The 27,306-nt window shown below is 40.2% G+C and overlaps 1 protein-coding gene across 50 annotated transcripts in view; it reads left to right on the top strand.

Annotated features, from left to right (window-relative positions):
* The window catches only part of DTNA (dystrobrevin alpha), a 234,484-nt gene that overhangs the window by 128,057 nt on the left and 79,121 nt on the right, over positions 1-27,306 (top strand). For 23 of the 50 annotated variants that reach the window (XM_041122970.1, XM_030011173.1, XM_030011161.1 and 20 more), the window contains exons 1-3: positions 5,417-5,439; positions 5,526-5,593; positions 10,703-10,783. In XM_041122970.1, coding sequence (XP_040978904.1) covers positions 5,527-5,593; positions 10,703-10,783 — 148 coding nt within the window. In that variant the 5' untranslated portion in view covers positions 5,417-5,439; position 5,526. Of the gene's footprint in view, positions 1-5,414; positions 5,440-5,508; positions 5,594-10,702; positions 10,784-27,306 lie in introns of those variants that run through there. The other 27 variants (XM_030011190.1, XM_030011189.1, XM_030011186.2 and 24 more) reach the window with 5 other exon arrangements.

Below are 27,306 nucleotides of genomic sequence, written 5' to 3'. Positions count from 1 at the left end.
CCAAAAATTAGTCCTGGAATGTAAAGCTCAGAGAGACCTATTAGGGACCTGCTTCATTAAAAGATGTGGAACAAGACATTCATACGGCACCAATAAATCCATTAAGGGGAAGAGGGCTCTGAAAAGGCCCTTCACAATTCTCATTATTAACTTCAAGGATTGCTGAGGTTGGTGACTTTACAAATATGGTTTTAGCTAGCACCCACTGTCCCTTTTAACCCTTTATTCTCCAATCCAAATTAACTTCAAAATAAGCAGCCATAATTCTGCTCTAGTTAGCTGAGCAGCATTCACCTACCAGGGCTGAATTTGGAGAAAATAGGAGAAGAGGAAAAAATCTATGGAAAATCTTCTCTCTCATATTGCTATGAATCCTGCATGAACAGCACTCCAAACCTAGCTGTTGACTACAGCTTTTAAGTTTCTCATAAAGTAACTGTAAGCTAGACCCTAGCAGGCTCTTTCATTTTCATAAATCTGGTGCTGGTAAATTCTGAAAAGGAATAGCAGTTTGTTTTGTATGGAGGGCATTTTGATAAAACTGTCCCAAGCAATGTCAGGCAAGAAGCCTGTGCTGCTGAAAAATGTTACTGTTGTCTGCTCAAAGCTGGGTTTAAATATTGACCAGCTGCATAGAAAATAGCGTCTGATTTGTCAACAGCATGAAAAATAGCCACTGAGAAACCAGCACATTTCTCTGCATCCTAATGCTTCCAATTCCCAGCGATACCAAAGCAAATATCTAACATTTGACATTTCATGGAAGAAAAAAAATAGCTGTTTATATCAGGAGTTGAAGATTTCCTCACTAGGGAAATACAGACTGCTCAGAATAAAGGATGCTTGAGCCTGGTTGATACTTTCTACCAAATGATGGGACTCTTTCCAAAAGTGATCTTGAGATACTCACTGTTGGTTTTACCAGTCTTCTGGAGCAAAACCTCCAGCTAGAAGTTGCATCCCAGAATGCTCCCAAGTGCTTCCAAGCCACAGCAAGCACGACTGGACAAGACTCAGGGAGAGACAAGTGTTCTTCTTTTTCCTCTGTGCCTGCTGTGACGGAAAAACCAACTTTTATCCAGCCTGAAAGACCATCAAGAATGTCACTGGTCAGGATTCGGAGCCTCTTTTGTCAAATACATGGCTGCGTCACAGCCATCACATGGTACTTGATAAATTTTTCATGCCACAATTAATCAATTTCAGCAGACGATTTTCCTCACTGGCGTGCTTCCCACCTCCCTGGAGCACTTCATCCGTCACGGATGAACAGGATGGAGATTTGTGGAAGTGTTAATGGGGTTGCTTTTCTCAGAGCCATCAAACTGTGTGTGCATGTGTGTGTCAGGTTGGGAATTTTTGACAGTCTCCTGGGAAGTGTATAGAACTCTTGAGAGGGGAGCTCCTTCTCCAGGTATACAGGCAATTACTTCTGTGGATGGTTTTTTGGACCTAATGATTTAATTGTGGCAGGCATTGCTTTTACCATGCATAGAGATAGCTCAGGAAATGGAAATACACTAATTACAAGAAGGATGACATAAAACGGGGGGGTAGAGATAGCGTGGAAATACACTAATTACAAGAAGGATGACATAAAACGGGGGTTAGTAAAATATGCTATTTACCTTATAAATACTAAAACAAGAAAAACACTTATGTGTGAGAGGGATTATTACAGTACTCATAAATCAAAGCAGCACAACAGCAAAGGAAAGAAAAATGGGGCATTTAGTTCTCACCTTACGTATATTATGTTATTCCCTCTCAGATTTTATAAACAAATAAAGTATATTAAAAACCAGACCAACTATGCTTCTGATACATGGTAAGCATGAAAGTGAAATTGTAATCAAAAATGTTCAAATCATACTAAGTTATTTCTTTATTTATTCTTTTCCTTCAAGCGCTACTAATGTCATAAGTTTTCAGCCTGAAATGCTGATAGAAATGTTACATTCATGGCATCTTTTTCAGAGGCTGGAAACCTTATGCTTGGAATGATTTCTGTTCTGGAATGTCTGTAATATATTGAAGCCTTAATACTTTGCTAATTGGTACCTTACTAATTAGCCTGTGACAAGAATTTTAATTAGATGCACAGGAGGTGTTCTCCCTACCTGCAGTGGAGGAGCTATTTCCTGGGGAGAAAAGTGAAGGGAAAAAGATAGTGGAAGGAATCAATAGAAGACAAATATAATCTAATCCCTACTATGGGAAGAGTGTACATTAATTAATATTTTTCAAAATTATGTCTCTGATAATTTATTCTGTTTTGTAAAGTACATTAAAGTTCACTTTGTGATTTGCTCTTTTCCCCTGTAGAACAAATTGTACTTTTTTCCTGTGACTTGACAAGTGTTATAAGTAAAGTGAGAAATATTGGAACATGACTGTAGTCAATTATGCTCACAGCCAGCCCCAGGGACTGAGCTGAGCGCATCACAGGCTCAAAGCATGAGTCTCTGTAATCTGAGTTAAAGAGCTGAGCTGTGTACGTGTGAGCTGGATCAAGGTGAACAAGACCGAAAAGGGAGATGCCCAACACCCATGACCAATGGCATTAGTTGAGCCTGGGCTGTAGCACATTCTGGAGTTAAAAATGCATACAAAAAGCTTCAAAGACACAGTTGAGTGAATTCCTATCAATGGTGACTCAAAAATAACAATATTGATGAGCATCATCTATAATTTTTTCTTCTATCAGGAAAAGATGCAAAGGAGGGATAGAAGATATCTATCTGAAAATACTGCCACTGCTGATGTTCTCATTAGCTTAATGGCATATATCCCATTGCAGAGGATTTTAGGATTGTCATTTGGGATGAAAGCTATTTTAAAATCTGCAACATATCTAGTGCAGTGAGAGTCTTAAAAATACAAATACAAAATTTCTTCTCTCTCCAAGGAAGCTTGAGTTGTGTGTGTATAAATATAAAGTTATTTGTTAGGCCTGGTAATCCCCATAAGCCCCAGCAGTGAAAAGGGTGATTCAGTTTCACTAGGTAATGGGACATTCTGAAAAATGATGATTAGGTCCAGGGAACATTTTATATAAGGAGATATAAACATCAATAAAAGTAAGGGGAGGATGAATTGCACAAAAGGGAAAATCAGTTAATGATTTTTACCCCACTGAAAGGGCACTTTAGGAGTGGGCTCTCTGAAGGAAGTGGAGAACTTGGTGTACAATTTGCATTATTTGAAAAATACTTTTTTTTACTTACTTTTGACTGGGAAAATTCTTCTGCGTGGTGAATAAGGTCACAGGTGAGCCACGTTCCAGTGGGTGCTCTGTAGATGTTTGAAAGTGATAGCTAAGGAATATTTTTATCCAAGAGGCAGTATGAGGGAAGGAAGAATAAAGTTGCACCCCTTTTGTTTTCAATAAAGTTTGCGGCAATCAACATGAGACCAGTGATTATTTCATGAATGTTAGAGAACGTTGGTGGAATGAAAACAGCAAATTAATAAATGGAAAAAATCTGTAAGATTTAAGTGTAAATTGTATCAAAACTGAAAGAAGATGATGTAATCCTTGTGCCAAAATCAAAAGAACCCAATCTCAGTCAATTAATATGAACAGTATATAGTCTAAAAACCAGTGGCACATTGTTTGTAGAGTAATTCTGAATATAGGAGAAGTCAGAGAAAATTATGATGGCCTGTGACTCACTCTACAAATAATAAAAGTTAATCTGAAATTGTATTTGCTCTGAAGTATTCACTCAACCGCCCTGCCTGCTGAAAGATGCTATCTTTTCCAAGAGCTTTATTAACCCACCTGTCCTACGAGATCTGGTCATTTATGGCAAATTTGTCTTCTACTGTAAGTTCAATTAGAAACAGAAAGGAGTGGGGAACTCAAGCTGGGGTTAGTGGGATTACATCATTTTTCATCTTTTACGGGCAGAGATTTAAAGCTGATCCACGTACAAAAGATATTACTACTTGCTGTCTAATTATGATGCAGGTTGGGTCTGGCGTATCTTGAGGCATATCTCGTTTTGCAGGTAGGTGTGAGTCTTCCCTGACCCCTCTAAGCTAGCAAGACACCAGCTACCTCCAGATCAGAGGCTGTGTGGCCACTTCTGTAAAGCAGTATACTGAAAGCTATTATCTCTGCAGAAAGGCAGGATATATTAGTTCAGACTTAATGCTATGCTGCACACATCTGTATCACTCCCGGCCAAATTAGAGCATAAGGGTGAACTTGAATATCCCTGCAAACAGGCTGCAGCCATACCCTTTGTCCACTTCTTAGTGGGACTGCTGCTCACATCACAAAATGTCCACCATAGATAGGACTTTAGCAGAGCCTTTATCAGCACTCTGAGAATTTAACAGGCTATTTGGAAAAGGCAGTTATAATGTACCACCACTTCATTTGAACAGTACATTTTGGAACGAAAAAAAACCCCACACAACAAAACACTTCTTATGTGATTGCCCTGCTTTTTCCAAGAAATAGAAGAAAACTGGTTTTCCCTCCTGAGTCCTTTGGTGATGGTAGACTTCAGCATCCAGTACTTTTATCCTTCCTGTTATATACATATGTGGGTTTGCTATGGGTTACGGTGGAATATTTTGGATTGCAGGCCTCTACAGAGCCTCTCCTTTACATCCCAGGTGGCCCAATGTTATTTTACACAGTCTAGTTGAGACAAGGATGTAGATTAAAATGCAGGTCAGAAGCCCTAACCAGGCTTGGCAGGGAGGAAACGATATTGGTTTGCTCGAGTAATTACCCATAGGAAGTGGTGATGCTGACACTGGTTTCATTTTTTGAGTGCTGCTAAAGATGTTTATCTTTACTCTGAAGGCTTTAGTCTTTTATGGTTTGGATTCTGGCTGTGAAGTAAGCTGCCTCTTTTCTCTGTGCTCTATCCAGCAGTAGCGCTCTTCAAAATATTCTGAAGATTTTTATATCTGAAAACTGAAGGAAAATATATTCTTGCTTCTGAGCCTTTTATTGGAACTCATTTAATCAGAGACGTACTGTCTTGAATTTGAATGAATATTTGGAGTGTATTTGCTTGAGTAAATAGAGGGTATTATGTTGTGGAGTAGAGATTTAGTTGTTGTTGTGTTATTTTTTTGTCTCCTCCACCCAGAATTGACTAGAAAGGCATTTTCTATACTATAAAGTAATATTCAAATCTTTTATGATTTCTTCTCTCTTACATAATTTAAACTGAAGATTCCTTATTTAAGAAAACCTAAAATGAATTTCAGAGCTTGTGTTATGTAAGTCAGTTAGTTACATCAAGCAGAAAAACTGAACATTGCCTTTGGGAGAGAGAGAAGAGAAAAACAAATGCTTGAAAGCAGAATCTAGGGAATGGAGGACAATTTGGGGACCAGCTTCTCCTCAAACTGTGCCACAGAGAGGCTGGCAAAAGGCATTGGGTACACGTGGAGCACCGGTCAACCTCAAAGGTTCTCCGGGATCAATTATGGATGCTTATGTACATATGTTCAGTCTGGGATAATGCTCAGTATTTTCACATGATTTTGTCTTCCAGAATGATTGAAGATTGTGGGAAAAGAGGAAATACCATGGCAGAAAGAAGGCAGCTGTTTGCAGAAATGCGTAAGTACTTCCAAGAAATGTTTCGCTGTGATAGACCAAGCCAGTTGTAATGCAGTGTCAGTAAAATCTATGCAAGCATTCCACCTCAGGTAACTTATATCTCCATTTCACAAATGGCTTAATGTCATGAGACCAAAACTACAGGAAAATGAGCTGATTTGACCAAATAGCAGGAGAGAAGGATTTTCTACATCAGATTTTGTGATTGTATTATTTTAATCAGTAGCTTCTTGAGACAAAAATACTGCAATACGCAGGTAGCAATGAAGAGAGATAAAGGTCCCCAAAAGACTACATCTTTTAGTGGGGCTATCTGTAGTGGGTTGACCCCAGCCAGCTGCTAAACACCCACACAACCACTTGCTTAATCCCCAACCAGCCCCCAGGGGGATGGGAGAGAATATAGGGAGAGCAAAGGCAAGAAAACTCATGGCTTGGGATGCAGTTAAGAGCTTGAAAGAGAGAAAAAAAAAGACAACAAAAAACCACAAGTGATGCAAAGGTGGTCACTCACCACCTCCCAAAAGAGACTGATGCCCAGCCAGTCTCCAAGCAATGTCTACCTTGGAAGACAAAATTCCCCACCCCCTTCATTCCCTACCCCAGTTTTATTGCTGAGCATGACATTTTAAGGTATGGAGTATCCTTTTGGCCAGGTGGTGTCATCTGTCCTGGCTGTGTCTCCTCTCAACCTCTTGCCCACCCCCAGCCGACTCTGGGAGGGGACAAAGTAGGAAACAAAAAGGCCTGGATGCTGTGCAAGCACTGTTCAGCAATAGCTGAACATTGGTGTGTTATCAACACTTTTTTAGCCACAAATCTAAAACACAGCACCATGCAGGCTGCTATAAAGAAAGTTAACTCCATCCCAGCCAGACACAGTACAGGGACTCATATACTACACACCCCGCTTCAGCACATTTTTTATAGTTTCTAGTGAAGCTTTGTGCTCCCTGCAGAATAGTGTGTCAGGGATGTACTATACTAACAATGTTCCTGCAGTTCCCTCAACAGTCGTCTATTTCTTTTACAAACAATCCACCATTTCTCAAGGAAATTCTATTACAGATGAAGTTGGAGACTGTCACCCTGTTACTAGATTTACCTAAGTTCTGTCTGTAATTACTAAGCTTCCTATTATTTGTCCCCTGCAACATACTGAAAAATGACAGAGCATCTCCCCCATCTTCTGGGGGAGACTAAGATGAGCATTGCTGGGACTTAAGCAGCTGTGCGCACTGAAAGGCTAGGTCTGTGCTGGTGAATTAAACGTGCTCGGGACTGTTCTCTGGGGGTGAGCCGAGGGGTGACCGAATGCCCTACATCTACGCTCCTGAGCTCTCCAAATTAAGGACTTCTCATTCACATGGCCTGCTGAGATCAGTCTTGGCCCGCTCCGCTGTGTCCACTAGCTCCATTGTGCCCTGTAATTATTTCAGTATCACACAAGGCTTGCTGTTGCAACTCGGATGGATATTTCTCTTGTCCCTTGTGTACAGCATCTTGGACCAGTGGAGGGAGGGGTTGTTCTTTGGCCAGAAGGAAAAAAAAAAAAAAAAAGAAAAAAAGAAAAACAAGAAAAAAGGATGATGCATTTGGATGATGCATTTTTCCATTATCAGAACATACTATACTCTAAATTAGAATTATAGAGAGGACTTGAGCTTGTATCAGCTAAAGTCAATAGCACAACTTCCATTAACTTCAGTTAGTTTGAAATATTCCTAAAATGGAAGATAATTGCTTAAGACTTTGCTGTGAGGATTTATGGTTTGTTCCCACAGTTTTGAAGGCTGTATTGCTATTGGGTTGTTTTGGAGGAGTTAAGGAGGTGTTGGGAAAGCTTACAATCAGCAGTTAGAGGTAGAGAAGAGACTATTTTCCCATACTGTACACAAATTGTTATTGTTTACTACTTTTTCTTTCACATTTTAGTATTTTGATGTATTTACTTGAGTCTGGTTTATCTCATGTGTGCTTCCCTTTTCTATTTGCCTGCCTCCCTTCCTCCTCTTGTTACGCATGCACACAGAGAACTGGGTTCCAACTAGGTAAAAAGAGGGGGAAATACTAAGTCTGTGTGAAAAACTAAATATGTTTTAGGCGAAGAAATGTCCATACTCATACAACACTGAATTATGCATTTTGAGAGTCCCTTTGATTCCTGTGTCTTTAAAGGGTGTGCTTCCCTGAAACAGAAGCTCATCCTGGCATTGCATTCAGGTGCCCTCAGCTGTGTGCAAGCCCACATGATCCACATTTAACAAAACCCATGTGCTCGACACACCCTACGTACTGTTGGCCATGCGAAGCTTCTTGACATTATAACAGATATAAGCTTATGGTAAAAAGTTAAACTCCACAACCTGCCGATGTTAGAGGAAGAAAATTCATAATACAGAGGACTTTTTGACAGTGGTTTAGGTTCTTGCAGTCATATCTGCATGTCAGTGATTAAAACCCCACAATACTTTTAGAGAGTGGGTCATGTTCCAGACTACACAAGACAGAAAAAAAATGCAACTTTTCCTGCCTTTTAAAGTAGGAAATTTGATCTGAATGAGGAATAGATGGATTTGACTCTTACTTTAGGTTTGGGCCACTATGTGATATTCCCTGTATTTAAAGAAGTTTAGTTTGACTTTTTTGTTTCCTTTCCTTCAGAAGAGGCGTCTTTCTAGTTCCGGATTACAAACCTTTGTGAATTAGTATCATAATCAAGATCATATTCTGTAGAATCCTGTGGTTAAAACTTAAATTGTGTCTTATATCTCAAAATGCACCATTGGATGTCAAATCACTAGGCTACCCTTAGTCTTACCTGACATGCTTAGGTATATCCAGACTGATGAAGGAAGTTCAAAATGTACATCACTGTTGTGCTGCCAGCAGGTATTATCCAGCAAGAAATCAGCAGCAAAAGCTTGCAACGTATCACTTCTTTGTTATTTTTGCAAACTGCAAACAGTGTTACATGAGATGAGCATATTCAAAGGAAACAGTGAAACACTGCCAGTGGGCAAAAGGAAGGAGCGGCCACTGGCAGTCCTGTAGGCAAGTTACAAATTCACAGTCTCTTTTGCCGTGCTCAGTCCCGCACATCTTTCCACTTGTTTTTCAGGACTCTCCATGTAAGTGAAGTCACTTTTCTACAGAAGTTATTTGAAAAATAGATCTCTGACTGCGGCAAAATGTGAATCATGGTAAAATTTAATTGTCTGTTCCAGGGATTTAACAGCAAAAACACCTACTCCCAAAATAATATTAAAATAATACCATCCACTGTGTGTGTAAATAGTAAAGAAAAAAAGCAACATTATTGCTTGCAAACTTGTTTATTTAGGATTAATACTGCAACCTAGGAAGCTCAATGAACCAGAGTCTCATTTTGCTTTGAATCTTTACATCTTGTTAAAAGGCTGAAGTTTTATAAAGGAGCACTGGAAGCTTTTATTAGTAGCTTTGACTAAAGTTAAGAGGGAAAAAGTTAAATTCATTTTACTCATTGGTCCTATTAAAAAAGGAAAGACTTAGGTGTTACAAGCATTATCCTCCCCTTTACCAGTTAAGAAGTTTTCCAAAAGCTGTCAGTGAGATACTAATGGAGAAGAGAAAAACCTGTGTAATTTAACAGTAAAGCATATGATGAAAAAAATAAAAAAGCTTTCCAGACCTGAAGGTAAGTAGTTAAAGGTAGGTTCTCCCAGGAGCAGATGGTGTTAAGACAGCCAGTGGGCAAAAGGGAGTAGCTGGGAGCCCTGGGAAGATTGTGTGGGAGAATTTGGTCAGGAAAAGAGCCGAGTCTGGGGAGAGGGGAGAGTATCATTCTCATTTTCATCTCGCAGGTCAGGGCACATTTGAAAAATTTGGGTCCAAAGGATGGCAGATTGTTTAAGAAAGTGTGGGTGAACTATGCCAACATGGCCGGCCGCATGTACAACAGGGCAACTGAGTGGCCAATCTAATAATGTCAAGAGGAATCTTAGAGAAAGCGTTCAGGAAGCATGTGTAAAAGCAGAATAGGGCCATATTCCACTCCACTTCTCTTGCAGCCTGACTGTACCTTGTTTGGATGTGTTTCATGCGGACAGTTCCTTAAGAAACTCTGTTTTTTGTAACTTGGTACCTTGCTCAACTGAATAGAACAGGTTTTACTCCTGTTACAGGGCCAACCACAGTGAAAAAGCAAATACCCAAAAATTTAATTGAATGTGTTTCCATTAAATGTGTGGTAAAATTAATAAGCAGTCTTGTATTTCATAGGCCTTATTGTAGCTGTGAGGCAACACTTCTTTATGTAAGACATACCAGCCACAAAGGAGAAAGGTTTAAATCACAATCTCCTCATCTACTTTTGGGGGGTTTGGGAAGTGTTATGAGTGGTACAAAGCAGCAGGAGGCCTAAAGACACTGTGCCAGGTTCTGCCCCCATCCTGGTCCCGCTCTGCTGCACTTGTATGTGAAGTAGCTACCAGTCAGTTTACACCCATCTCCTGGACAGCTGCTTTGGAAATGTTGCCAGATCTTTAAGTTGGAACAGCCAGGGTCAAGCTATGTGTGAAACAGAGAGCTGACCCTTTGAGGTCTCCATTGCAGAGAACATACCTCTGCAAAATGGAGAAAGGCCTCACACCCTTTGCATTATTTTTGCCCCCTTCTGCAGATTGCTATCAGTCTTTTTGTCATGGTATGGTATTTTTTCTTATTTGGTTTACTGGCAATACCTTGTTCTGACCGGACATGTCAGCCAAAGATATTTGTTATGAGCTTTATTGTTAAATATTAAAATTAAATGGAGGTTTTCCCTGCTGTTGGAGCCTGGCCAGTGTGTCTTTTAGCCTGCAGCTTGACCAGATTGTTCTTCAAAGTGACAGAGGCAGTGGGCTGACTGTTCCTTGCCTTTCTTTATAAAAGTCTTTTAATACCGTAGCTTCTGCCATTCCCCTTCTTTCTCCTCACCCCTCTCTACTCTCCCTGCAAAGGGGAGAGCCTTGAAAATTATTAAACAGAGTCAGCTCATGTGTCCTTTTTGTTCTCAGGCTTCCCTGCTAGCAAAGATACGCACAGGTCATATTCCATACAAATGTCGCTGTTACTCTCTTCCACTAGGGGCTCAAGATCTGGATCGCATTCGTTTGTCCACCTACAGAACAGCATGCAAGCTTAGATTTGTTCAGAAGAAATGCAACTGTAAGTATGTCAGCGCTTCCTTCATACACCATTGTTATTAGCTTTCCATTGCGCTCCCCAATCTGTCCTTCACATGAGTCACAAACGGGACTGTTTGATCTGGCATTGCAAAGGACACTAATCAGAGTGCCTGGGCAGATTTTAAATATTAACCTGTTTATATAAGGAATTTGTCTCAAACATGCCAGTGATTCAGGCATAGAAGGGTGGGTCATGATGCAGGCCACAGCTTTAATTAATAAGCATGTTAACTACATTCACCAGTTTTCTTGTAAAATAACACTTGTGGGTTCCAGCAAGATCCTGCAAATCAAATGCTTTTATAGCAACTCCATGAGAAGAAGTGGTGGTTCCAGTCCTCGTCTATTTGGGGTGCAGCAAAGTAAGTGCAATGTCAGTCAGCCCCCTTATTTCCAGAAGGACAGCTAGAGACATCTCTTCTAAGAGGGTGAACCTGCTTGTAATCTCTGCATGTCTGTCTTCCTTCGTCTAGGCTTTATTCTTGAGAAGTTTCTCACTTGATTAGTGACTTTTTAAATGTTTCTTCTGAGATTCAGTCTTTCTTCCTTTACAGCTGCAGTTGCTATTACTACAGTCATGTGCTGTGAACTTTAAAGGAGAAATACATATAAAATAATTTCTTCTCCATCCAAAAAAGTATGCCAATACTTACAATGGCGGCTTTTGGTTTATGCGTTTTACCAGACCTTTCCACACCGAATCAAAAAAAAAAATCCTAAGCAGGGTAACTCTTGTCAGCAGTAGCAGGAGGGAGAGGACTAATGCAGAGAAAACAAGTTTTTTCAGTCTTCATATCTAAACTAGAATGACAGCCTGGCTACACTTGTGCTACACACAGCGGTAAGTATGTTAAGAAATGCTCACTGCAAGTAAAGATTAACCGCCCTGGAGAGAGTTCCTAGTTTTGGGGTTACATCTACCTGTGTTACGGAAATGTTTAGCTTATGCTGTCCAAACATACTGGAGAGGCCAAATTGTGGTGGAAAAGACTTTGGAGAGTATTTATTGGGTTATTAGCTATGGAGCTGGTCATTCAATCACTTCTGTAGCACATTTCTCATGTTTTTAATATGTGTTTAGCTGAAGTATGAATTGAAGGATTAGTATCACATTATAAGCAGGCTACCAGACACAAAACCCAGGAGGGGTTTAGTACTTGCCCAGCGGCTGGCTTCTCCCATTCAGGAGGAAATGTGTTGAAAGACACTATGATGTTGCATTCAATTGTTTATTTTATTTTTTTAAATTTTATGTTTAAAAGGATGAATTTTTCACTTCATTTTTATGATAACAGAATACAATAGTCTGAGGTGACAAAAGTATCCAATTAAGTTGACAGTGATAGGAAAGTTGTGACAGTAATTGCTTTGATAACTGTATACAAAGCAAATGAAAACAACTAAGGGTGCAGTAGCCTTATTGTTGGGAGTGGCTGGCTGGCTAAAAATACTGGTTGTTAATCTTAACTTTGTCCCTCTTATTTATCAACTGTGATCTGCTTTTTTGGAACTATTGCTTCTCTTCATAGAGAACGGATACACATGCCCTTCAGTTTGCCAGCTTGTGCCAAGTCGCTCATGGACAGTGCTTGCCTTCTGGTTGCTGTTGATAACCTAGGAGAAGTGATTTGCTGGTCTTATATCAAGACTTATGCTGTATCAACCTCTGCTGAAGAGAAAAAAAAAAAAGGAAGAACTTAAAATGTCATCCTAAGAATTAGGTTCTGTGCAACTTAAGAAATAATGCCTGTTGCTCTGGAATGGGCTGGATTGCGTGCGTCTGTTCACCATCAAGTACAGTTTTCTTCTAGTTGTTTCTAGTAGACTGCTGCTCTCCCAAATGGCTTTCTCTTATTAGTGGGAAAAGAAGTCATTCATTCACCTGATGTGATTTCAAGCAATGGCTGTCCAAGACAGAGCTTCTAAACATAGAGCCACTGAACTGAGCACTGCCCTGAAATGGTTAATATCAGACCTCCAGCTCATGTCAGCTACTCTTTTGGGTTTTTTACCCTACAGAAATTGCCTTTATGCACCACCCAATAGTAAGCTCGGGGAAAAAAAAAAAGGGACATAGAAGAAAACCCATTTCTGCTGCATCTGAGCTGTTTCATTTAGGGAAGAATATAAAAAGAAAAAGCTCAAAGGCAGTTCTGCTCTGCTCCCAGTGCATAGCACCTCCTGTCACTCAAGCCATCCTTGTCTTCTTTCAGCTGTGCTCTCCTGCCCTGCCCTGGCACACTGGCCCAGACTTACTAGGAAAAAATTGCTTGGAAAGAGTGTATTTAAGGGATTCCTTTAAAGAGCTAATTTAATAAATTGCAGGGAGCTGCTCTTGGCTACAAGCTGAAGGTGTATGAGGATGGAAGCAGAGAGCTGCTTTGAGTGCCAGAAGTGGCTGTTCCAAGGAAAGCAGAGCAGAGGTTTTATTAACACCATCTTTTTTACCCGAAGGTGCCCATTAGCATAGACAGTCACAGAGTATCATTTAAGAGGCAGCTATGCTTATCACAAACAATACACTGTTTGTTTCTGCTGTCTTTAATGCAGACACAGCCACAGGTTCATCTCCTGCCCTCCTTTGTGAATTCTCTCAGTACAAAAGGGTGTTTTGCTGAAACCTTCAGCAGCAGGCTGGGTTTTACTGGTGAAGTAGGCAGTGTGCAATGAGAGCCATTCTCTCTTGCATTTCTCCTGAAACTAGTTAAACTATCTGGCCAAAGATTATAGAGGAGGTGAGAGTTTACCACCATTTACCAGAATACCGCTCACTACGTGTGTTGCACTTTGAGTACTAACACTGTTGATCAAATTAATTGCTCCATGGAATTATTTCATTTTCAGAAGAGGAAGACTACTTTAAAAATATTTAGCCAACAGTCTCGAAATTGCAAATATATGTCTTTCTGATAATTCTATAAAACTTTTGGAAAACTACTATGCATGTGAAAAGTATTTCTTTTATAAAAATCTCACTGAGCATTTAAACCAACAGGCAGTTTAAATAAAATCAGCAAAGTGAGAAAAATCGGTATCAGTCATTGCAACTATTTGTCAAACAGGATAGAACTGAATCCAGTCCAGCCTTATTCTTCAGAAAAGCGAGAAATTCTTCTTAAGAACTCAGAAAATGCTAAGTAGATAAATTTGAAAAGGCTCTGATGTTATCTTTCAAAGAAAAATTCCTGCAAACTTAAGCATTCCCCTGTGCCTATGTTAACGTTACAAATAACTAACAGTAACATTTTCAAATTATTGTTGACACACCTCTGAATCTGCTAAGTGCCCAAATGTGGGATGCAATATGTGACAAAAACCCCAAAAGTAAGAGACGCGCAAAATTCTACATGCAGAAATCCTAAAAGTTGGGAAGCTTTGTTAGTGCACCATGAATATAAACTCATTTTATGCTTCGCTATTTCTGCTGACAATTTCTAAAATTGGAATTAATTAAAAGAGGAACTGTAGGTATTGTAGGTACTTTTGAGGATGTGGTAGGTACAGAAAGAGATGGTTGCAGGCTACGTGCTTATTACTTTGCAGAACTCCAGTAGCAATAGACCTGTTGCAATAGCAATAGTCTTCTCTTAGTTATAAATACTAACACAAGATGTAGGTACGTCTTCCATAAAAAAAGAAAAAAATAAAAGAAATACTAAAGCAGTCTTGAGAAGATCTTGAGATTTGGGCATGAATAATCCTAAATGAATGCCAAGAGTCTTGGACAGACGGACCCCAGAGAAAACACTGCTGGTGGTTACGTCATCTTCAGATCTCAGAATGTAAAGCAGGAGTGTGTGAGCTGACTGTTGCTGCTCTGCTGGATCATAGTGTTGGATATAGTCTCGGAAATAGCAGCACCCTAACCATTTGAGGTTAAATTTCATTATTTGGGATAATAAAAGCAGATAGGAAGCAGGTGCAGAAACCTGATCAGACATGCTACATGTTTATTCCGGTCTGTACAAAATGAACAAAATGCGAATAGCTGACTTCATCATCAACTAAATTTTCTAAATGTGCTTTAAAGCTGGCCCTAAGTAGTGCATGCTGCAAGACTCAAGGAGGGAGATGGAAAAACTACAGGTGAGCACCATTAGGTCTGCAACAGTCGCAGAACTTGAAAACCCTGCGAACCAGTGTTGCTCTAACAAAGTCAAACATCAGGGTATTGTCCTTCACTTCACCTCCAGTGCATCGGAGCAGTTTTTGGAGCACACGATATACATTCTCACCATACAGACTCCTGCTCAGCTCCCCTTACTGCCAGGAAAATGGCATCTTAACAAGGTTGATATACAGCTCTTTATCCATAGCATTCAGACACAGAAGCATAATAGGCTTTTCTGAAAAAAGGCACAAAGGACCAATGACAGCAGTCGCAGGTATCTTTCAACATTCACCAGTATTCAGGAACCACCAAAAAGCACAATTTATAGTTATCCCCAGTGATCATTGTGCGGTTAGTTTATTTTAATATTTGGTTTTCAGTGAATTTATTAAACCCCAATTGTTTATACAGAAAAGCATGATGAAATATCGTGTTCACGTGCAAATTCCCTCTGGGCTATGGTGGCAGCAGGAGTAGAACATAGCAACATATCATAATCAAAACCATCATACAATTAAACATCACTCACTAATACAGAAATGCACAGCTGGAAAACTACTGCTGTCCTTGATGAACTTTCCTGAATGTGTTGTAACATTATTCTATGACTCTGGCTGCAAAAAGCAGATTTTGCTGATTTCCCTAGATTGGAATAAATCATTGGCAGTTGAAAGCTTGAATCTAAAGCCGTGCTGGTGATTGATAGTTATATGAGACTTAATTAATGCAGACAAAAAGGGAGCTTGTTTCTCTGGCAGTTTAATCCTAACACCTTAGGGTTTCCATGTCTTTGTTTCTCCCTTCAATATTCTTCTGCGTGAGTAATTTTTTTTTCATTGTTTTGTTGTATCCAAGTTGTAGTACAGCTGTTTCCACATAGGCAGTGCAGCTGCCATGACTGTGATGGAGACCTTGTGAATGTCCAAGACAGTGTCCTCCACCTCCACCCTGCTCTTCCTCCTGCCTCCTCTGAGCTTAAGTAGTCACAGCTAAGGCATGTAGGCATGTCAGCTTAATTTCCATACATGCACTTGGGTGCCTCTCTGATCTGATCTGCCTGCCTTTTTACATTTGTTTTAAGTTAGAATAATTTCTCACCCTCCTGAAATATAATAATTTCCCACTGAAAATGAATGACAGTTACTGTAAACACACTATTTTTAGATGCTTTTCTTAAAGCTTTTTTTCTGTCTGTACTCTTATACCTCTTGTAACGCTACAGGAAGCTGCTGAAACTGGTTTTGTCCTAGAAACTGACAATTTGGGTATCAAATGATACCAGCCTGTGTGAGCTACTGGCCCCCGTCAGGATGGCAAGCACTTTTTAAAAATTATTTGATTAAACCTAAATAAAATTACTAGAGTTTGGGTGGGTTTTTTTCTATACTGGGCTGACACTTAAAATATTTTATCCCATCCCATTCAACACGCCATTTACCACAAGATGAAAAGTCACAGTATCTGGTACTTGTAGTAAAAGGAAAGGATATGAAAGTCTTGATTCCACACTGGAAATGGTGCTGTGACCTCTGCGTTACCCAGTGGCTGAGGAAGTCAACAGGACATCCAGGTTCAACTTTCTCTTCTGCATGACAAAATATGCGCTGATCTTGCATATCCAAAAAAGTTCTCTAAACACAAAGCTAGAGGATATTCACAAGTGTGCCAGTCTGTTCTGTTGATATTTAACCACCAAATCTTTCATGTTTATGTGTTAATTGATTTAGGAACTGACAACTGCTCCTCTTTACTTAAACAAGACCTCTTACCACCATAGTATAAAGCCATTCTTTGACTCAGCGAGTATTTATTTTCTTTAAAATGAAACGGAGTGCACCAGAAATGCTCGATGGTGGTATCCTCGGTGTGCAAGAATCCCGTGAAGATCCCTGCCATGGCAGGAGGCATTCATTCTCAATATCCTGCCTTTTACTTCTCAAGAACTGTATAGCCCATGCAATTTTGTGATTGCCCCTCATTCTTTTTTTCTCAGGATCACCATCAGAAACAGAGCCACCAAATTACCATGATTACAGAATTGTTTAGATTAAATATCTTAATCCTTCATCACCATAGGTTTCCATGGTTAGTGCTCTGTTCTCATTGTTGGTTTTTATCATGTTTTTCATTCGATCTTGGAAGCAATAAAGCGCAAGATAGATTCAGGCTGGGCCACAGAGCAATCAAACTGAATGACAAGCAATGTTGCCTACTTGAGAAGTGCAAAAGGTCTGCTTGGCTGCAATTTGAAACAATCTGCCTCTTGAATTTGTGATCATGGCAGTCTCATATTCTTCTAAACCGTCAGTGATCAGTCTTCTATGAGATTAGCTTAAAAATCCTATAATCTGGAAAAAAACCCCACCATTTTGAGTTCTTATTTTTATTCTTCTCTGTTGACCATCTTGGATACTCTATGATCTGCTTATTATTATTACATAAAAATAGAGGCTGGAAATATTAGTTGTGTTTTTTGTTTTCTATTTTTACGGAAGCTGAGTCTTATAGTTCAGTTATATAGTGAATGATATTATTCACATGGCTCCAAGCGATATAGCTTTAAAAAAAGAAAAAGCACTCTATATTACAAAAGTCATGATACCATTGTGTAAGTTACTAATTCTGGTATCCTGCAGTATTTGAATAATGGAAAGAAAGATGAGTTAATGATTTTAAAAACTTTTTTATTCCTTTGTCTTTACCAGCGACTTAGAGACTAAATGCTCCTGGAACTGCTAGTACAGTTCCATATGGGTTTCCAGGCAACTATGGGGAAAGGATGCATATATTATACATTCTGCATTATGCATCAATTATTTAATCAAAAGTTCAAAAGGGCTTGATTTAGCATATTCCCTGCAGACAAATCCTTCATAAGGATTTTCGTCTGTAAGTGTTCACTCACAGCACAATATCCTGAAAATGGGTTCAGATTTTCTCTTCTTTTTCTTTTAACTGTGAAGTTTATTAATATGCTTGACAGATCATAATAGCTGTTAGAGAGCTGACATATAACCTGTATATTTGGCATATTCATTGAGGGACTACTATTCAGCCTTTTCTTCAATGTTAGCACGAAATGTACTGTTACTACATAAAGGGGTTGTGGTATCTCAAATGTCCCTGAGTATTTGCTCTTAAAGGCTACCACTGCAAGTGTGTCTCATACACGGTCAATACAAGAACTATCAGTGGATATTTGGAATTCATTTTAATGTCAAAAAGAGTGAACCAAACAAGGATATGTATCTTAAACTCTCACATTTCCATTTGCTTAGAGATTGATTTTTCAAACATACCCATGATGCCAGGCGGCTCCTGTTAAAAAATGAGTTGTAGAAGATTGTCAGATAATATTATTTTGTCCTTTACAGAGGAAAATGACTGAATTGGCTTCCTTTGAGTCAGAAGCCGACAGACACGTAGACTAGGCCACGTCCCAAGTATACCTACAGGCTGCCCCCTGCTACACAGGTTGCTCAGCCCTGCCTCGATGCAGACAGCTTTTGTAATTGGATCATAGCTGAAAATCTCTTCTTACTGACTTCCTGAACTCTGTGAAAACTGCTGTTCACTGTGCTATTTCTGATGGCTTTCCTGATGTAGGTGTAAGGTTGGACAGTCTGTTCAGTTCCCCACTGATGTCTCTGAACATCTGCTACGCGTAACAGGCATCAGTCACCTTTGTCTGGCAGGCTTTGGATTAGTTACCCAAAACGAGAAAGTTTCTGCATCTTATTTCACATTGATCCTCCTAATGAACAGTTCAAACAAAAGAAAAAAATTATTATTAGCTTAGTACTCTACTAGACAGTCTAAAAATCGCAAAATATATGCAGATACACAATCTCACAAACAAACATACCTTGGCGATCACTGTATCTTCTGAGGGATGCTGCTTCTTCACATGAGAGTTTTTTCTTCTTTCACCCTCTTGTTTTTCCCCTTAAAGTGTAACTGTGTTTTTAAGTCTCCTTCATCATTTCTCTGTCCCTTCTTCAGCTTCATGTCATTATCTGTGGCATTTGCTTGATCTCTGACTTCTCTGCAACCCTTATTCTCTTGGCTGTTCTCTCCTTTCCTGTTATCCTCTTGGCTTCAAGCACTTTCTTCAGGCAAACCTTCTCTTACTCTTGAGGCTTTGTTCCCTTTCCCTGGGCTGTTCTGGTCTGTCCTGTTTGGGAATTTGGCTGGGCCTGTCCTGATGTCAAGTGAGCACCTCCATAATGTGCTAAAGTGCATTAAGCAGTGTGACTTAGTGCCTGTCGTGTGTTGGTCATTCTCATATTTTTTTGCCATATGACAACATATGTATGTGAAAAAGGGGAAAAAAAGTAAGAAGTCATCCTTGGAGTAGATCTCAGTGAGTTTGGTGATCATGGTTCTTTGTTCCTAGGGAGCTTCAGTCCCTCATCTTGAACCAGCTCTGCCTCTCTATTCTGGACTTAAAGCAGTAAGTCTTGAGGAGTCATACACGAGCTCAGTCCATACATGTTTTCTGTAGAGAGTAAAGGACAGTTTTTATGTCCTTGCAGAAAATTGTTTTCCTGAGAAGATAAGCTGCAGCATTTTGCCCTATCTGTGTGTTGTAGCATTGCATTCTCCACTGCATCTGCTGAGTTTGGATTTTTGCTGACTTTTTTTTGCCCTGTCCTGGTTTTCACATTGTCACTCAGCTCTGGAGAATGAGTAGGCACTACACAGCTTTCCTCCACCTTAACCACACAGTCTGCACCATCTTCCTGCCTAAACAGTGATCTCCATCACAGCCTCACATAGACAGTCGTCTGATCTGTCTCTAGCCCTTCCTTGTTCCCTTTCAGCCTCCGTCTCCAGTAACTTTTACAAATAAACCGGCTGTGGAGCCAGCAGGGACACTGGCTGTCTGTGGTGAATGTTCTCGGCAATTATGGGCTTCTTCAGGTTGAAGACAGCAAATAGTCCACAGAAGGAAAATCAAGAGTGTGGGACCTGACATAATTTTTACTATAATTCTCTCCTTCTGTAATTCCCAAGGAGTCTTTTTTTCCATGTTCATTTGTTTTCAGAGTTACATCAAAAGTTAGTTTGTGCACCTCTAACAATATAAATCAACTTCATAACACCCAGAATATTCAAAGAGAAACTTTTGCTTAACCATTATCATATTTTTACCCACCAGCTGCACCTAGTATTATTTTCTGTAAGTCTTAGTGGAAGATTTCATACAACATATATCTGGTGTGCTAGGACAAATTGTGAGAACAGAAGATGTTGGCCATAAAAATAATTTCCTGCTTTTGTAAGTGTGAAGAGACTGCACAATATAATGTCCTCAGTGTGCGTTCTTATTAATACAGTCCTGGGACTCTACACAATGAACATTCAGCTTCCTGGCATTAATGTTTGTGATATACAATGGCTTTACAGAGGCAGTTTTCCTTGTGCTGAATTAAGGCATTCCTAGGCTGAATCCAGACTGAATTATACCTGTGATATTGTTGTTGGCCTCAATGTCTTTGGCCCTTTACTGAGCAAAGTGTGGGCTAATTCCAGAAGTTCTGTGTGTGCTCAGCCTTCTTTTCGGTCCATGTGGATGGATAGATGGATGTCTCCTTTCCTGACAGAAAGTAAATTGAAAGTAACTCTGTTGAACTCACTGACAGTACTATGGCACAAAGGAAGGAATGAATCAGTCTCTCGAAGTATATTGTTTGAGGAGGTTGAACTCAATTTCTGATAAATGAAGCCAACACTAGTATCATACTGCATCTCTTGTAAAGGTGCTGATCTTCCCCAAGTTTAATTTTCCACATTTCATTCATCTATATTTTGCCTTGAAACTCTTATTTTGTCTTGGATTTGTAGGATATCTTTAAAGACTGCATGTGTAAAATAAAGTATGACAGATAAGTGGCCATGTACATCGAGACTCTTACTCCATCTAGGGGCCCTGACAACATCATTAAAGAACTTCTGTCACACAGAGGAGGAAGGATAGATGTGTGGGACTTCACCCAAGTCCCATTTATCTGTCATTTCACATTCTGCAGTCTTATTTCCTTTCTCATTGTTGCTGATTGTCGAGCTATGTTTGTATCAACTGGAGCTTTTCTCTTTTTCTTGACCTGTTTTTCATACCTGTTTCCTTAAGAGATGTGAAGTTTTAGTGTGTGATATTACAAATTGCTGCAATGGGAGCCACTGCAGTTGCCTCCTGGTATGGGCATCGTGGTTACTGAGCAAATGAGCTGGGGAACTGGAGCACTGAGTGGTTCTTGCAGAAGACATTGCTTTGAATATGAATAATGGCAGGAGGGCAAATATGGAATGATTGTGTGAACACAAAGCCAGAGTTTAGTCAAATATTCTCTACAGTTTCTCTGAATGAGATATTGTCTACTCAAATGAATGTGATACCAAAAAAAAGGATCTCCCAGATACCAGGATCCATCTCTCCCTATCTCAAAGCTGATTATAGCTCAAATCCCAAAAGATTTTGGGGCAAATAAATCCTGTTGTTTTCAAATGTAATAGGTGTTTAAATACCTGTCAAAGCTTGAACCTATGGCAGTAATTAGCACCTCCATTATCAATCTCAGCAAAAAGTTAAATAATATTAGAGTCTGAACTGTCCTTATGACTTCAGGCATAAGATGCTTTTTCACCAGTCCTGCGTGTCACATGAATGCTGTACTTCATAGCAATGCTCTTGCTTTTAACAGCTGAGGTTGATATTGGGATTTTGTCCCAGAAACCCTCTGGATTGACCCACACTTTTCAGAAGAGATAAGTATATGCCATCACTCTTTAGTATGTTTCTTCTGTTTAGGGGGTGAAAAATGCAATTCTGGTATCAGGCAGTTTACCCAAGCATTAAGTTCAGCTTCAGTATTTCTCTAATTATTTTTAATAGATGAAAACATTATGGGCCAAATTCAGTCCACTTTACAGAAGAAATTATTTAAATTATAGAAGAAGGATTAGCTTAAGAATATGCATATCTGTAAAATATCACATCTTTTATATTCAAGGAAATGCACAATTCATGTTTCATCAGTATTCTGTACCTTGTGTTGCTGTTTACAGTCTTGCCAACCCTAAATGATTAAAAAAAAAATTAAAGAACACAAAATAACCATGGATCAAACTCTGAAAAACAGGAGATGGGCCAAGGAGGGGTTTTGTCTTCAAGCAGTTCTAAATGTATAATAGGTGCTCATTCTTTTTCACTGACCTTTGTGATATGACTGAACCTTAAAGGTTGACAATGTAATCTCAACTTGTTTTCTATAGCCATGAGGGAAGAAATTGTTATAAAGAAGTGTTAAATCGTGTATTCTCTTGTCATCACAAGCTATTTTTTAAAGAAAACAGCAGTTAATATGAGATTGGGATTAATACCCTGTATCCTTAGAGCTGGTAAGATATACTGCTTCAAAATTAATGAAAACTGTAAATAACCCAATTTGTTAACATTTACATTCACTTTACACTTGCTTTTTGCTGGTAACAGTGCCAAAGCAAGCTGTAGTCCTCTTGTGGCATGGGGAGTTTTTTAGGGGGGATAGAGGGAGCTGGCAGTGGTTGTATCAAAGGAAAAAAAATGAAGTTATTTAAGAGAGAAAGATGTAGTATTAGTCAGACTTGGCATTTGAAGAAACATACTTCTGGAAGAGATTTTATCACTGTAATGAGGACATTCAACATGAAGACATTCTGCCCTTTCCACCTCAGAGGTTTGGCATAGTTTGCCATGTGATCACCTGTATAGGACATCCACACTGCCAAATCTCCAAGCACATGTCTTGATTCAACTAAATACATAGACGAGGGCATTTTCTGGAGGCAGCGGTGGGGATGCACACAGCCTTTGATTTGTGTTAGCTCACTTGTCATTGTGCCAGTAGAGAGTTAAAATGTTACATAGCAAATGTGTGCTGCATTTACTAAAATATACCCAGTAGTGCCATCCTGTGGTCAGGACTGCAGCTACCAGAAGGCTGGTGCACCGTGTCCCGCTGGTTTTCTAAAAGCTGGTTTGTCTTGCGTTGTTACACACAATCTGAGTCGTGCCAGGCTCTAAAATGACGGTTTTCTTCTCATATGCACAGTCATTTCTGAACTTCTAGTTCCCGGGAGGGTTGGGATATGGCTTTTTCTTCTCTCTGGAAACATTTTTTGAAACTCTCCATAATTCAGTTTCTGTCACCAGATCTATAACAGAGAAAACTCTGAAAATCAACTCCAGATACAGTATCATCCAGCCCTGGAGATGTTTTTAGCCACCTTTTGGGAGCGCAGAACTTCTTCCTAATATATGGATTGCTGTAATATAGTGCAGAAGAGTTATATTTCATTAAAAATTTGAAATGCTGTAATTTTACTAATTGAAATACGAACTCAGATGTGAGGCAAATTGACCTTATTTTAAGACAGATGAGAAAGCTGTTGTGTATCATACTTATTTAGTAACCAAGTTTTGTTACCTCATATCCCCGTGAATTCTTTGGCTAATTTAAAGCTGACACTTGCAAAACCCATTTGAAGGAACTATTTCAGTCAGACTGAGGCCTGATCACACAATGCCTCAAATAAAGCCTTTCTCATTAAAATAGTATTATGCTGGGATAGCAAGAATAATAGAGGTGCATAATCTAGGATTACCATTGTCTGTTGTGGGGGAGGGATTTATAAAGTTTCTGGCTATGGAATACATGTAGCAACAGGTCTGTTATTTACACATTGGTCTTTAATTCATAAATATGATTAAGTCTTAAAACAAGAAAATTATGTATAATCAATGGATTTAAGCTATGTGACTTACTAGCAACAGTGCAGACTTTTGACTGAGTGGTCTTTCCTGGTTGTCATCAAAATATTAAGAAGCTTAGAGTTAGATTTTTTAAATTATTTTATTTTATAATGTCATACTTCATTTTCAGCATTTTGAATAAATGATTTCAAAGCATGTTTAAAAAAAAGGAAACACTTTCCCAGCATCTGGATGACAAGTAGATGACAACAGTTTCCTAGCCCAACACTCAGGGTGCCTCGCCCACTGTTCCCTTTTGCAGAATCGACTGTCATCAGTGCTGCTGCTTGGGGAGACTGATGGCCTCTTCTGCCACCCACAGAGAGCCCTTCAGGCTTCAATTAAATATAGGTGAGACAAAATAGGCAGGAACTGACAGCAGGGGGAGAAGGAACTTTTATTGTAAATTAAATTAATGTAAGAGAAGCATTTTACTGGAGATCTTTACATACTCTTACACCTTGGTGGATTTGTCAGGTACCATACTAAATGGAAAAAGACCGCATTTCAGTGTATTGTTGGCCTAATGGTTATTCCTCATTAGTGGCACTTGGCCAAGTTGACAGACACTTCCAACAGGCCATGTTTGTTTAATATGCTGTAGTGATCAGGATCTCAGAAAGTTTTAGAATAGCTCATTTTTCCTTCTGGGCAGAACAGTAGGTGAGGATACAACAATGCAAGCCCAGGTATGTGGACAGGAGAACCTTTAAAACTTTTCCCCAAAATTTTCAGTGTCTTGCTTGTACACATCATGTCCTGCAGATTTCCAGACACCCAGCAGCCACGTTTGGCAGCCACTCAGAAATGTCTCCTGTGCGTGCAGTGTGCAACTTGCTGGCATGTACACTGAGAAGCCAGCTCCTGGTGGTTGGGACATCACTTGTCCCATGTGGTATCACATGGACCGGTGATCTGCATGAATTCAGTGAGTCCAAACGCAGCTGACTTACTCCACGTGCACAGTAGTTCAGAAGAAAGAAGTTTCTGTTGGCTGGTCTGAATGTTTAGTTCCTTATCCAGGCACTCCTCCTCACTCTGGGTGTCCACCATTGGGGTGGGCAGGTAGAAGTGGGTAGCCTTAGTCCAGCTTGCCGCTGAGCCAGTGCGTACCGCACACCTGCGCACTATCACAGCAAAGGCAAAGAGGTAAGGAGGAGGAGGAATGCCTGCAGCTGACGGGACTAAATGAAACCGTTACCTCCCTCTGAGATCCCTTGGCATTCCAGGGAAAGCTTGAGGGACTGCCTGAGTATGCAGAGTGCCATGACGGCCCTCTGTACGCCTCACACAAAACCTCTTGAGGATGTGGAGGCCTCTTTCCCAAGCATTCAAGGGACCTCAAGGCAGGCTCTGTGTTTTTTTGTTTATTGCGTGTGTCAGAAAAGGGACTTGGAGCACAGCACACTTGAACAACAGCTTTAGAGAAAAATCAGTAAGGCAACACTGATTCCTCTCCAGTAAGAGTTATTATATGTTTTTGCAGTATAAGTTCATGATTAGACAAGGACATCACAGAACCACAGAATCGCTGAGGCTGGCAAGGACCTCTGGAGAGAGCAGGGTCAGCTAGAGCAGATTGCTTAGGGCTGTGTCCAGTTCAGGTTTGAATATCTTCAAGGATGGAGACTCCACAGCCTCTCTAGGCAACCTGTCACAGTGTTTGACACACCCTCACAGGGAAAATTTATTTCTTATGTTTAAATGCTTTCCTGTATTTTGATTTGTGTCCATTTCCTCCTGTCCTTTCACTATCCTTTCCCTGAGAACAGTCTGTCTCCATCTTCTTTACTCCCTTGCATCAGATGTTTATACACATTTATAAAGTCCCCCTGAACCTTCCCCCATGTAGGCTGAATAGTCCTAGCTCTCTCAGCCTCTCCCCATATGGCAGTTGCTTCAGTCCCTTCATCATCTTCATGGCCGCTTGCTGGACTTTGGACCCAGCACTCCAGCTGTGCCACCAGTGCTGAGTAGAGGAGAAGGATCACCTCCCTTGACCTGCTGGCAGCACGCTGCCTTTGCTGAAAAGGCGTATTGCTGGTCAGCAGCCAGCCTGTACTGGTACATGGGGTTATTCCTTTTCACGTTCAGGACTTTATATTTCCATTTGTTGCACTTCATGAAGCTCGTGTTTGCATATTTCTCCAGCCTGTTGAGGTGCCTCTGAGTGGTAGCCCAGCCCTCTGGTGTATCAGTCACTCTTCCCAGTTTTGTATCAGCTGCAAACTTGCTGAGAGTACACTCTGTCCCATCATCCAGGTCATTAATGAAGGTGTTAAACAGTTTTGGCCCCAGTATCAAGTCTGGGGGTATGCCACTAGTGACTGACCTCCAGCTAGATTTGGTGCCACTGATCACAAGATTTTCAGCTAACCTGTTCAACCAGTTTTCAGTCCACCTCACTGTCCACTTATGCAGCCCACACTAACTAGTTTGCCAGTAAGGATATCATGGGACACAGTGTTGAAAGCCTTGCTAAAGTCAGAATAAATAACATCCACTACTCTCCCTTGTTCCTTGAGCTAGTCATTTCATTGTGGAAGGCAAAGAGTTTGGTCAAGCATGTTTTTTCAGTCATAAATCCGTTCTGACTGTTTCCAATCACCTTCTTGTACTTAACATGCTTGGAAATAGCTTCCAGGAGGATTTGCTCTATCCCCTTTCCAGGGACTGAGGTGAGGGTTTAGTTCACTGGATCCTTCTTCTTGCTCTTCGTGGAAATAGGAGTGACAGTGGCTTTCTCACAGCCTTTTTTGCCACAACCTTTCAAAGACAATCGAGTGGCCTCACACTGACATCGGCCAGCTGCCTCAGCACTTGTGGATACATTCCCCATCAGGTCCTATGGACTTGATTATGTCAGTCTGTTTAAACATCCCCTGACTGGATCCTCCTCCACTGAGGTTGTGTTCCTTGCTCCAGACTGTCCCACTTGTTGCAGGGGCCTTCGTCTTGAAGATGAAGCTTACCAGTAAGCCTTGCCAAGTTCAATTCCAGGCAGGCAGTCTTTGAGAAGACTTTGATTTTTGCAAAGAAGTAAATGTTTTTAGTGGTTACTCTTGGTTATCAATAAATCATCCTCTTACAACTTTTCATACTATTGTATGGGTCTAATACACACATTCCTAAAAATTAAAGCATTTGGGGATCAGAATAACATGGCAGTAAATATTCTGAATATTTCATTAATTTCTTCTTTAAGCTTGCAGTATTTACTCACCAGTCACTGTATCTACAAAACCTAGAAATCAAATGAAATAGCAAGAAGATGCAGTGAAATACATTTTGACATTAACAAATTCAAATATGTGCTGACAACCTAGAAGTCCACCAGTCTTGCTTTCGGAAAACAGTGGTGACCAGCCCAAAACCTGCAGAGCATTCGGAAGTGGCCAAATGGACGCGAAGCTCGATGGATCGTCTGCCTAGCGGGTGCCCAGCTATGCTAGAAATCACTAGGCTGTATGAGCTGCGTCTGGCAAGGGAGGTAGACAAGGAGCCCAAGAGACATGGGAGCAGGAATAGGAAAGTACAGGACATTTCCAGCTACAGACTGAGCGCATGTTCAGATATTTGGGCAGCGAGTAACCTGGGT

The sequence above is a fragment of the Aquila chrysaetos genome, chromosome 4, assembly GCF_900496995.4.
Source record: "Aquila chrysaetos chrysaetos chromosome 4, bAquChr1.4, whole genome shotgun sequence".
Lineage (NCBI taxonomy): Eukaryota > Metazoa > Chordata > Aves > Accipitriformes > Accipitridae > Aquila > Aquila chrysaetos.
The sequence above is the reverse complement of the archived record's forward strand: the minus strand, read 5'-3'. Positions and strand labels throughout refer to the sequence as shown.